The sequence below is a fragment of the Eurytemora carolleeae genome, unplaced genomic scaffold (assembly GCF_000591075.1).
Source record: "Eurytemora carolleeae unplaced genomic scaffold, Eaff_2.0 scaffold732, whole genome shotgun sequence".
NCBI lineage: Eukaryota > Metazoa > Arthropoda > Copepoda > Calanoida > Temoridae > Eurytemora > Eurytemora carolleeae.
The window spans coordinates 140,475-154,316 of NW_019396711.1; the positions used below are offsets into that span (position 1 = coordinate 140,475).

The 13,842-nt window shown below is 30.8% G+C and overlaps 1 protein-coding gene across 1 annotated transcript in view; it reads right to left on the reverse strand.

Annotated features, from left to right (window-relative positions):
• LOC111707671 (CD63 antigen) overlaps window positions 1-4,567 on the reverse strand; it is a 14,300-nt gene extending 9,733 nt beyond the window's left edge. The window contains exon 1 of the mRNA XM_023480813.1: window positions 4,460-4,567. Coding sequence (XP_023336581.1) covers window positions 4,460-4,530 — 71 coding nt within the window. The 5' untranslated portion in view covers window positions 4,531-4,567. The remainder of the gene's footprint in view (window positions 1-4,459) is intronic.
• Between the last annotated feature and the right edge of the window lie 9,275 nt (window positions 4,568-13,842).

Below are 13,842 nucleotides of genomic sequence, written 5' to 3' on the forward strand. Positions count from 1 at the left end.
GGGGGGGTCCAAAAATCGTATTCTAGGAAATTACCCGTATTTGTTTTTCGATACTTTTTGTTGGGCCTGTATTTTTATATTGAGATATAAAAGGCCTTTAAGACGGTTTTGAATGAAAAAGCAAAATATGAATGAAAATATTCCCGAATGCATTCTCTGTATTTAGTTTTACGTGGGGGGGGGCCTGAGGGGGGTGAATTTGAAAGTAAAGGCTTACTGACTGAGAATCACTATGATATATATCTACACTGTATTGAGGTATTGTATGGACTACCATAGAAATTAGATTCTAGATCGAAAGCCGTGACAAGAGTTTAAAGATGAGTTGTAATATATTCTGCGTAACAATTATGACTCATTTCATAACTTTGCGCCAAAGAAAGGAGATCGTTTTGTTTAGTCACAGATTTGTTTAAAGGGACTGTAAACGTAATTTCAAATGACCCTCCATCGATACAGTGTCCAATTGACGATGGTACCCTTAAAACCTTTGTCTGATTAAGTTTGAGTAAGATATCCATGTTTTTTGTTTGTAAAACTGTTTAGTTTTTGGTTCCTCTGTAAAAGTGCCTTGTATTTTGTTGCTTCGAAATAATGGAGAAATTATCAGAATTTAAGACAGGGTAGATAAAATATGTTTTCTTCGACATTTTAAATCAGATTAAGGTTTAAAGGTACTGTTGTGACTTGGGCATGCCCATCCCTTCTTTATTGGACTGTCATCTGATAACTACGAAGCTGCAGTTCCTTTTAAAAAGAACAAAGCCATAGATTGATATACTCAATCTAGCACAGGATATAACTGCCTATATACCGGGATGCACCTAGTAGATCTAACAGGCAGTTTTCTAAAGATAGATAGATAGTTCAACCTTGCCACTCCTATGTAATAACTTTTAAAACTAAATATTTCCTCAAAACTATAAATTTACTTTTAAAAAATAAATATTTTAAATGAAATTGATTTCGTAATTTTTTTTTTTGTAAAGTATTATAATTGTGTGTTGCTTGAAGGGCCTGTGGCTTGAGTAGTTTACTACACCTGATTTTGCTGAAATCTCAACCATGTACTTGTATACCTGCCTACCTTACCTGCATACCTCACTACCTGCCTGTAAAGTATCACCTATATCAACCGGGATTGAAATGGTGTCCCAAAAAAAAAACCACAAAAAATCATGATCTTAAACTTTTTCAATCCCACTTATAGAATCAATAATTATATCTTAAAACGACTAGTTAATGTTTATAATTGGCACCCCTATATTTTTAGGGTTTTACCAGGAATCCCTGTTAACCGGTTAAACCATGCAACGGTTTATAAAAGCAAATTTTTGGGTTTCAACCAAATATACAATTTATCCTAAAATACAGACAGATAGAAAGGATAATGTAGGGTATACAGAAATATAGATAGTTAGTCGTATAATTATATAATGTATATACATATACGTATAATGTATGTATATAAATATGTTTATAAAAAAAACAACCTCCCATCCCTTGTATTATTGGCACTCCCTCTTTTTATAAAGATACACTTCTTCCTTTTCTACAAAGACACTCCCTTCATTCAATACACTGTTAGTCTCTTCCTTTAATTTAATAAACTAGCACTCCCTGCCTTTAATTTAGTAAACTGGCACTCCCTGCCTTTAATTTAATAAACTGGCACTCCCTTCCTTTAATTTAATAAACTGTTAGTCCCTTCCTTTAATTTAATAAACTGGCACTCCCTTCCTTTAATTTAATAAACTGTTAGCCTCTGCCTTTAACTTAATAAACTGGCACTCCCTTCCTTTAATTTAATAAACTGGCACACCCTGCCTTTAATTTAATAAACTGGCACTCCCTGCCTTTAATTTCATAAACTGGCACTCCCTTCCTTTAATTTAATAAACTGGCACTCCCTGCCTTTAATTTAATAAACTGGCACTCCCTGACTTTAATTTGATAAACTGGCACTCTCTGACTTTGATTTAATAAACTGGCACTCCCTGACTTGAATTGAAGAAACTGTCACTCCCTGCCTTTAATTAAATAAACTGGCACTCCTTGCCTTTACTTTAATAAACTGGCACTCTGCCTTTAATTTAATAAACTGCACTCCCTTTCTTTAATTTAATAAACTGGCACTCCCTTTCTTTAATTTAATAAACTGGCACTCCCTGCCTTTAATTTCATAAACTGGCACTCCCTGCCTTTAATTTAATAAACTGGCACTCTCTGACTTTAATTAAATAAACTGACACTCCCTGCCTTTAATTTAATAAACTGGCACTCCCTTTCTTTAATTTAGTAAACTGGCACTCTCTCTCTTTAATGAATAAACGGACAGCAAATATTATCATTTATTTAGCAGCTTATCATTGGTTCCGGTCTCACACATTTTGGGGATTTTTTAGGATTTAAAAAAACAGATTTTCCATCGATCATCATATCTGTTTTACTAGCTGTTAACACTGCTTGTTTTTCTATGCCACGTGAACTGTTTATTAAAACAGCTTTTCCTTTCAGTGCTTGATGATGTTTAGCTGGGGTTATATCATATCCATTTAGAGTGACAGGCCCTGTATGGCTTCGGAATATTTCCAAGGCCTTTTCATTTTCAAAACAGTGATAAAATGAACAGAATTGAACAGAAGAAACCCAATCCCATGAGAGAAGATTCAAAGATGGTTCATCAAAACCTAGAGGAAACTTTATATATATTTTGTTAGATACAAACGTTACATTTTGTTTATATTATCGAACTTACCCACAACATTTTTAAAATACAAACATTTTGTTCAAAATTCCGAAAATTTAGTTCAAAATTCCAAACATTTTGAAAAAAAATTCCGAACATTTTGTTAAAAGTCCAAACGTTTTCTTCAAAATTGCGAACTGAATCTAAAGGATATCTCGAAAATATTATACCCTAGGATTCTGTTCGCAGTTACGAACAATATGTTAAGGGTTGTTTTTACAAATGGGAAAATTATCGTAGTAAATTGTTTTAAAACCTCCAAACTTAAATATAAAGTGTTTTAACACTTTTTAATATACTAAGGTCGCACTCATTGGTATCCAACTTAATAAAAAGAACATTTATTAATTTCTTAAGGGTACTGTAGACCTAATTTAAAGTGGAATATGTCAACTATAAAGAACATAAATTAATGTTTTAAAGAAACTGTAGATGTAATTTTAAGTAGAATGTCAACTATAAAGAACATATCTTAATTTCTTAAAGGTCCTGTAGACCTATTTTTAAGCAGAATATGTCAACTATAAAGAACATAAATTAATATGTTAAAGAAACTGTAGACATAATTTTAAGTAAAATATGTCAACTATATAGAACATAAATTAATATGTTAAAGAAACTGTAGATGTAATTTTAAGTAGAATATGTCAACTAAAAAGAACATACATTAATATGTTAAAGGTACTTTAGACCTAATTTTAAGTAGAATATGTCAACTATAAAGAGCATACATTAATATGTTAATGGGACTGTATACATAATTTTAAGTAGAATATGTCAACTATAAAGAACATATATTAATATGTTAAAGGTACTTTAGACATAATTTTAAGTAGAATATGTCAACTATAAATAGCATACATTAATATGTTAAAGGGACTGTATACATAATTTTAAGTAGAATATGTCAACTTTATAGAACATATCTTAAAGAAATGACGTAAATGAGACAGGCGACTCTTTAAATACTGAATTTAAATACTGAAATTACACCTATAGTCTCTTTAATACGGCTTTCAATTCAACATTTTTTAAAATCAAATTTACCTTTTTTCAAACATGGTGGGCAAAGATTTCTGTTCCCTAAATTAAAAAATAATCACTTACGCATTTAAGCATTTTAATGTAAATTTGATGTTATTATGAAAAATAGTGAAAATTAGTGAAAGGGCCATTTGCACAATTGCTGTACGTATTTTAAATCATAATACAAGGCTAACAGTCGTCTTCCCAATCCACAGTTTTTGGGTCCCACTGTATAAACATTTTTAATTTGGTCAATATTAATATTATTATATAACCTGTGTAATCTCTATCATTATCATCATCTGTCTCAAACTGCATTTCAGATTTTTCTAAAATTGAACTTAAAGGGACTGTAAGGGCAATTTTATGCGAACTTTCATTTAAAAAGGGGCATTTCCGATACACATCGGTACCCTTTAAACCTTTGATTCCCAATGTACATCGGTACCCTTTAAACCTTAAATTCCCAATATACATTGGTACCCTTTAAACCTTAGATTCCCGATATACATCGGTACCCTTTAAACCTTAGATTCCCAATATACATCGGTACCCTTTAAACCTTAGATTCCCAATATACATTGGTACCCACCTATGGTATTTGGTACGCCCCTACTAATCCCTTCCCCCTTCGTACCTCTGACATTTGGTGCTCCTACCCCCACTTCCCTCCACCCTAATTACCTCTGGTATTTGGTGCTCCTAGCCTTCCAGGTCCCAAGGGACATCATACTTGAGCCTCGAACGATCGGCATCTTGGTTTAAGTTTGTCTGGAAAAAGACGACTTTTAATTTTACTTCTATAAATCCTTTTTCGACTATACTACTACTACTACTACTACTTCTACTTCTACTACTCAAAGTACACTACAACTTCAGATATACCAATAAAACCGTGGAATAAAAACCAATTGCTTAAAAGTCGTCTTCCTATTCCACAGTTTTATTGGTCTATCTGCACTAATTATTCGATACCTTCTTTTATCAATAAAAATAATAAAGATGATAATAATACTATTATTGCTGACAATAATAACAAAACTAAACAAATTCTTATGAAGCATTTCTTTGCAGCAAGCTACTTGTTAGAAAATATTTTCAAAAATCATTTTCTTTAGTGTGAAAAAACTGTTTTTCACACTCTTGGTTGTAAAATGAAAACTGTTCGCTGTAAACCCTCGTAAAATGACAAGTTATTATTATAATTCAACACTTAGATTGTAATATCTAACGAATTTTAGGTTGTCAGTCAATTCTCAAACTTCTGTTCAGTTCCGCGCAACTTACGTAAATTATAAATATTATCCTAAAACTACAATGATATAACTTTATTACATGTCAAGATTCCTTATATAGCAGATAAAAATGGGTCTTTACCGAATTAATTTATTTCTATAAGGCCTGTATTTGTGCAGGAGGGGGGGGGGCACATAATATTTTGTAAAACTCTATAATAAAAGAAAATCTCCTAAAATATGATTCTTTTATATTGATCTCATTATAAAATATTTTTTTTCATTAAAAATAGAAATTAATTTGCCAATAATGCTTTTTTAGAAATAATAAATAATACAAATGCTTTACTATTTATTACATAGCATAACGTTTAAAGAAATATCTCAGTTAGATGTGGGAGGGGCACTGTAAACTAGAGGTTCTATGCCTTCAGAACCAATTTTCACTCATTAAATGAAGGTTTTACGTATTTGGGGTCTGTCCTAGTATACGATTTTTGGACCCCCCCCAGCCCCCCCCTCCTATCAATTTTGTACATGAATATACATCGGTACCCTTTAAACCTTAGATTCCCCATATACATCGGTACCCTTTAAACCTTAGATTGATCGAGAATGACAGAATATTCCTTATTTAACATTTGAATTTTTTAAAACCACGTTAGACAAAGAATATTCTAGATTTTTCAGGAATTCTACGACTTTTTACGCTGCATTTAAGAGATATATACACTGAGATCTCTGTTTTCGATGATCAATCAAAGGTTTGCAGGGTACCACTCTCAATCGGGTATGTCCATATTTACATGTCAGGCCACTTGAAATTACGCCATATATTCCCTTTAAGATATTCTTTTTATCTCTATAAATCAACTTGAGTATTTGCTATTTTTCTATTGGAGCTAATTATTTATATTTGTTTTGTATGTTTTGTATGTTTAATCTTTTAAATTGGCTCAACTGTTTTATTTTTTGTAAAGTGAAATTTTATATTTTAAGTCAATATCTAAATTGATCTACAGTGGTATGCAATTATTTCAACACAATTAAGACGACTTTCGATTTTAATTTTGATTTATATGAACCTGATAAACAGCATGGATACACATAAACATAGAAGTCAAGAGAAGCTGTCAATTGAAAAAGTTTCTCTTTGATTACTTGTAAACTTGTAATTCGAAAAAAGCTTTTTAAAAATAAAAATTTTAAAAAAAGTCTTCTTCATTGTCTTGATATAATCGTTTATCACTGTATTATATCTATAAAACCTTGATAATCTCTTTCCTCTTCATCTGTCTCAATTTGAGAATGCCTTATATCTAAAATAAAGTGAAAATAAAAAAATTCCTGAATTTTTGTTTTAGGCTTTTTGAGGTCCACCAATCAAACAGAAAATTTCTCAAAAATTAGAAATGACGAAATCTCCGTTCATAGTGACGAACAAAATGTTCATAATTACAAACATTCTGTTCATAATTACGATCATAATTAGAAACAAAATGTTTTTAATTGCTAAGTTCTGTCTGTTGTTTGTTATATACAAAATGTTAAATGTTATTCTAAAAGTGCAGGGTTGTCCACAAGAGACGACTGTACGGAATTTATATTGTATTTTCTTAAATTCATGATTCCCTGCAAACTGTCAAATCATTGAATAAAGAAGACTTAATTTAGCCTTAGGATTTCCATATTTAAAGAGTTTCAGGTCGTCTTTACAGTCTCAATCTTTATGAGTAACCCTGTAGATGCAGTATAGTTTGCAGTACCTGTCTGTATAGGGTTCTCTGCAGTTTCAATAAGATAGAATTTTGCAGAAACTTTCTGATGAAAGATTTATTAAAATGTATTGTATAAAGAAAATAAGAAATTGCTTTATCTTTTAAACAAAATAGTCTAAAGGGGTGGGTGGTCCCAGAGACCCCCCCTCTTTTTCCTTAAGAATCTATAACAATTAATACATTTTTGGAAAGCCCTTGGGCACTACTTTAGTAGTAGCAATGCGAATTGGCAATTTGCAAAATTTTCAAAATTTATAGCTTAAGTTATCAAGCAAAACATTTGCAAAAACAAAAAGTTCGCAAAAGAGATAAATTATACATTTTGCCACGGCAAATTCAAATTTGCAAAAATATTTGTAAAGTTTCAAAAACCAAATTTGTGTTCAAGGAAAACTGAAAATGTGCAAATTCTCTTTAAAGGCATCTGTGCAAAAATTTGTACGAAATGTCTTCGCAAAAATTGTGCAATCAGCTTTCTTTAGTTCCAGACTTTTCAAAGAGCTATACAATGTCGAAATCCAATTTTCGAAAGAAGGTCTAAAGATATATTTAAGTCGGGTAAAAGTAAAATAAGGCCTTTAGGCAATATGCCTGAGGGCTCATGCATTAGGTATATATTAAAGCCCCGCTTAGAGCCTAACGTAAGGGGCACTTGTTAGGTAGAAAAGTAAAGCAGCCTCAGACCAATACTTTTTGAGTTATTTTTAAAAAACGTCGGGGTGGGGGGTCCCAGGAAACCCGCCCCCCCCCACAGCCGGAATAGGGTTAAGAACCACAAAAGAACAAATTCCTTGTTTCCCCCCATATCTATATCATTATTTTTCAATTAATTTTATTCATCAAGCTCTGAGTTTAAACCGCCTCTTCTCAAATAAATGTTAAGAATGTTCAATTAAAGTTTGTATGTTAAAAGATTTAAATATTTTCCTGAAGAAAAAGCATTAAACAAATACTAAACATACCACGGGTAAACATTTTACTGACAAATAAATAGTTCAATAAACGGCATTAATTTGATCAATATTTGTAAACATTTTTACATTTTTATTTTGCATTTTCTTTCATTTAAAAAATTGAAGATATTGCAAAAATTTAATAAAAAAACAATTCATAAACTTTTCATATTGCCTTTAAACAAACTCCCTTTGCTATCATAAAAATCCTAAATATTGCTTTAAAGAATTTTGAATAAAATCTTCTCTTTGAAAAAATCAATAAAAAAGATGGGGTGTTAAAGTCCCGTCTCAAAATTCAGGTTCTCATTTAAAAAGATTTGTACAAAACTTCCAACTTTACTTTCCTTCTTCTTTTTTATTATGATTCATTAAGATTTCCAAACGTGGTCTGTATATATCAATGAAATTGATATTTCATGAGACAAAAAATATTATTTAAAGTTGTTTGAGAAATAACAATAATAAGTAAAAAAATAATGGTTTGGATAATTAAAGAAACCAACCCGCTGTAATAAAACATTACAATGTAATCCTTAATTTTTTATCTGTTAGTGATTTTTAAGTATATAAACACAACCACAATTATTTTATGTTTATATTATATTTGATTTCGGCGACCACTGTATGGCTGTATCTACATGAAAAAGCCTAATTTAACAATAAATATAATTTTAGAGAGGTTCCTTTGGACGACGACATTTCAAACCATCTCAAATTCTCTACATTTGAAGAGGTTTGATAAGATAAGATAAAGTTTATTGCTAAAATACATGTATCTGTGTACAAAACGAGTTTACAAATACAAATTGATGATTATATTAACAGTACAAGTATAAAACAATAAGGTGGAAAATATAGCCCTTGGCTGTTTTGATTATTTTTTCCACCTAATTTTAATAATGATAACTAAACATTTCAATTAAATAGATTTAAGGAGAACTATTAGAGATCAGGGTGCGATTTTATCTTATGCAAAATAGTGCATACATTTATTAGAATAACTTGATATATTACCGATACGTGAGAACCAGGAACCAGAAAATATTTGTCGTCGTCTTCTTTATTCTTTTAATCATGAAAAGTCGCCAAAGATTTTGTAATTTACAAACGCGCTATTTCGCAAAAAGTACTCTGAGGTAAAAACTTAAATTTTTAGTTTGTATATAGAACATTGTTTAAAATTCAACCAATAAAGTCACAGAGTGGCGTAAACTAACTTCCGAACACAGTTAATTAGAAGCCTTGAAATTTGAAATTTGGGACGCCATTAAATGAAAGAATTTTAAAAAAGAGAAAAAGAGCAGATTCAGCAGCAATATAAATGTACCCACAGTGGATATCTAGATTAATCGATCGGGATTTAATAAATTCGTGTTTACAGACCCAGCCGCTCTTAAATTTCTCTTCACTGTTTATCGTACAGAAATGTTACAGAACTATTAACATCATACAACGTTTTGCAGAATAACAAAACAGTTTTTTTACCGTTTACGCGTAACATTATTTTGACCAATTGCAATTAGGTAACACAACGCTAATTCTTTACAAAGACGATTTTGAATTCGTCTCTGAAATACAATGGTTATTGGGACACCCTGTATTTAAAAATATATTAATTGCAACAATTTCAATTTATTAAATTCTTAGTGAAATGTCCATGTAAAATTAGGAACAAAGACGACATTTATTTCACTTTAGTTTTCTGGTTTTCACTATTTTAAAAAAAACTATGTAGAGAGTTGTTGATATTTTACCTAGAAACTTTGAGAAACTTTGAATTCCAAAAATTAATTTTAAAATTTGATTATCAAGAAAAATCTCTGATTTCTGATTTTGATTTTTAGCGTATTGACTTCCTTCCCCCTTGTGTTTTCTAGATATTGTAGATTTGAACAATGTTGAACTTTGCAGGATTTCTTAACGTTGAGAATACTACAGTGAAACCCTTAATAACGAATACATCGAAAGAATTCAGCAAATGTCGTATTCATCACTTTCTGATAATGGAATGTTGCAGATATTTAGTTTTTTAATTAAATGATTATATGGAACTCTTTAAAACTGTTCCCTCATATTCATGGCTATTTATTTATTTTCGCAAATACTGAAATTTACGTAATATAGTATAAAACTCATTGAAAAATTGTTAAGACGACATTTGATAAATTCTTTCGATGTATTCTTTATTAAGGGTTTCACTGTAAATAAAAGGAAACTTAAACTCTAAAATAAAATAAGTTTCACTGAAATTATGTTACAAAGAATAAGACAGTTAAGACGACATGAATGTTTTGAAATCAGGGTTAAATATAGTCCTCTGCCTTATAATAGTCTCTTATTGGCTTAATTATATGATTTGCCAAATAAATAAACAGTTTAGAGGAACAGGGAATTTGAGGAAACAGAAAGTAATCATTCCGAACAGTCGTCTCTGAAATCTCATCCTTTGCGGGTAACCCCGTATTTAAATTTGTAAACGTTAACTATATAATAAAGCTCTTCACTTATAAGGTTGTAAAATGTAAATCGTTATTTAAAACAATCGAAAAAACAATCTTTTTTCGCGTCGTTTTTTTCTTTCGTTTTGAGAAAAACCCGATCGTTCTTAAGAGCGAACCGATCGCTTTGAACTTTAAAAACGAAAAAACGATCGTTTTTGAAAACGATCGTTTACTCAAAAACTATTGTATTTTTTAAAACGAAAATACCACATTTCTTTCGAAACTTTCTTTCTATCCGCCCTACAATTAGGGTTGTTAATCGTTTTTAAAAACAAAAATTGATAAAGAATCTGAGTTTTATGACAATTAATTTCAATTTTTTCCTAGAAGATATGGTGATGAATGATGAATGATGAATGATATGATGTCTTAAATGTTTTTATCTGAATGTTTTCTGACCTAGGATTTTCCGACCAGAAAATGTATTTTCTCTTTTAAAGGTCGTTAACAAAGGGTAGTTAACGGTCTAACGAATTGTCGTCTTTAAAAGCAATAGTTTTTAAAAACGATCGTTTCGTTTTTTCTTCGTTGTTTTTAAAACTAAATGATCGTTTTTTGAATAAGAGATTTAAAAAGTTAATTGTAAAGCTATTGGTTTTTGCAACATAAAAAATACTTATCTATTGCTTCATTGTCGTCTTCCTATTCCACAGTTTTCTGAGAACGAAATTCAACCACCAATTTAAACAGTTTTAGGTCGTCATTACACTTTCCTTTATTGTGGGTAACACTTGACAAGACGAAATCTCAACATGGATACACATGCTAGCACTGAATACTCATGAAAAGTGTTACCATGTAAAGATGGTGTAAAATAAAGGAAATCTAAAGCCTGAAAACTGATGTGAGTAAATATTCAGATTATAGGAAAAAATGTATTTACAAGTAAAAAATGAACAAATAAAATGATACTAATAAATCAGGGAAAGCAGGAGCTCTCTGACAGGCTCTCCGCCTTTCATTCACTACGTACGATGAGTAAATATTCCGTCTTCGAATCCCTCGTTAAATTGACTCTATTTCGTTTTTAGCCCAGGCTGGTCCTATATGGTAGGGCACACTGTTCAAATGATGTATTTAATGTTTATTAGATTATTTTTTATCACTTTCCGACCAAGCATATTCACAGAAATTAATGAAAAATTAAATGTTTGTCAAATTGTGTTATTCCCTAATTTGCATTGTAGATTATGCGGCTTGCACAATTCTGTTTTGCATTAAATTGTAACTTTGAAACTGTGCAATAATTCATTTATATCACGCAAATCTCAATAGAGATAAGTATGTCCTGGATGTAACGGAATAAACTCGGTCACATTTGATCTATGATTAAAAGTACTGAACCTTTTATGCTTTAATATTGTACAAGTGAACTAGATAATTAAAAATCCTACTCAAGTAAAGGATGAATATTTATGCTTTAATATTGTACAAGTGAACTAGATGATTAAAAATCCTACTCAAGTAAAGGATGAATATTTATGCTTTAATATTGTACAAGTGAACTAGATGATTAAAAATCCTACTCAAGTAANAAATTATTAATCTGGATTCTTCATGAAATAAAGATTTAGGATCTAGACTGCAAGGGATCATGGATCAACCAAATTATTAATCTGGATTCTTCATGAAATAAAGATTTAGGATCTAGACTGCAAGGGATCATGGATCAACCAAATTATTAATCTGGATTCTTCATGAAATAAAGATTTAGGATCTAGACTGCAAGGGATCATGGATCAACCAAATTATTAATCTGGATTCTTCATGAAATAAAGATTTAGGATCTAGACTGCAAGGGATCATGGATCAACCAAATTATTAATCTGGATTCTTCATGAAATAAAGATTTAGGATCTAGACTGCAAGGGATCATGGATCAACCAAATTATTAATCTGGATTCTTCATGAATTAAAGATTAGAGAGTATATGGATCAAGAATAAGGGATCAAGGATTTCGGATCATGGATAAGAGATCAATGATTTGGGATCACGGATCAAAAATAAAAGATCATATAAGAAAGAGAACGATCAAGAGTGTTGGAACAATTTTAAATCGTTTTATTCCTTCGTTTTAAAAAACAATAGTTTTTTTATTTCTCTGAACAATCCATGTTGTTCGTCCATTGCTCTTTGTTTTCTGAATGATACTATCGTTCAAAAAATATTTTGTTTGTTCACAAGAACAGATATTTATTTCGAAAATTTTAGAAAAATGTATCCTAGATTTTTTTTCAATAACAGAACAGAATAAATACAAATTCTTTTAAATTGACTAAGCCGTTTTTTGTAATTTCTATTCGATATTCAAATGTGCGAAATGAATCTAAATTACAGTTTTAAAAAAAAAGTTTTGACCTTTCGCAAGTTTGTAAAGTGTGCAAAATTTTGCAGAAAATAGGAATACTTTACCACAATGTTATATTGCAGATATACACACTGCAGATCTTGGCTTGAATTGCAAATATGCGGAGGTGTGATGTGATGAGGGNGCAGAAAATGGTATTAAAATTAGAACATTCAAAATTAAATATTTCAAACATATGAATATTGATAGTCAAATAAAGAAATAGCTTATCAAAAAAAAAATTATTAAAAAACATTTTTTTTAATGTTATCTGTTACATTTCTTGACTGAATCGTATTTTTTTCTAAATTACATAAAATAACACTCTGAAGTCTAAAACTTTTTATAGATGTATGTAAAATATCGGGAATACTGTAAACTATGAAAATACAAGAAAAGGCACTCTCTTTTTGTAGCAAAAATCCGGGAAACAAGCTTAATCTGTAAACTTTAGATTAGTTCGTAGAGTAACTTTGTACTGTTCACTGCGTGAGAGTAAACCTAAAGCCCTGTTTTTATCAGGCAGGATCGTCCCCATCATTTGGGATCAATATATAGCTTGTTCTATAGCTGAGCTTGTGTCCCAGTGTGACATTTAGAACATTGGATCGTTCCCATCATTTGGGATCGATATAGATAGCTTATTGATAGTTAGGCGTTTGTCCCTGTGTGGCATTTAGAGGATAGGATTAGTAGCTGGATTTTGATAGCTATACGCTTGTGTCCTTGTGTGGCATTTAGAGCCTGGGATTAGTAGCTGGATTTTGATAGCAAAGCTTGTATCCTTGTGTGGTATTTACTATTTAGAGCCTAGGATTCAGTCCTGGTTGAGTTTGATAGTGGACGGATTGTACCTGGATAGATACAATCAAGGACTTGTTATGGAGTAGGTGACTACAGGGGTATCAGAGTAAGATTATGGGTAAATTATTTATTTTGAGATTTTCAATAATATTTAAACTTCACATTAAACAAAAGTAAAAGAAAAGAGTCTGGAAAAAAGGAGTTGTTAAGTTTTTGAGCTTAATGGCTGTTAAGATGAGCGTGCATGATATTTATTTAAAAATAAATTCCAGATACTATATTTAGAACTCTGTCCCCCGGCCCCACATGTATGATGAATTGAATAGGTAGGTAGTTTAATTCAATCAGACTTGAAGATAGACAGTAGACATGTTTACTTTCAATTACAACATTCCCCATACATCCCCCACCCTCTTGTGTACTTTTCCCCACCCAGAGACAACCT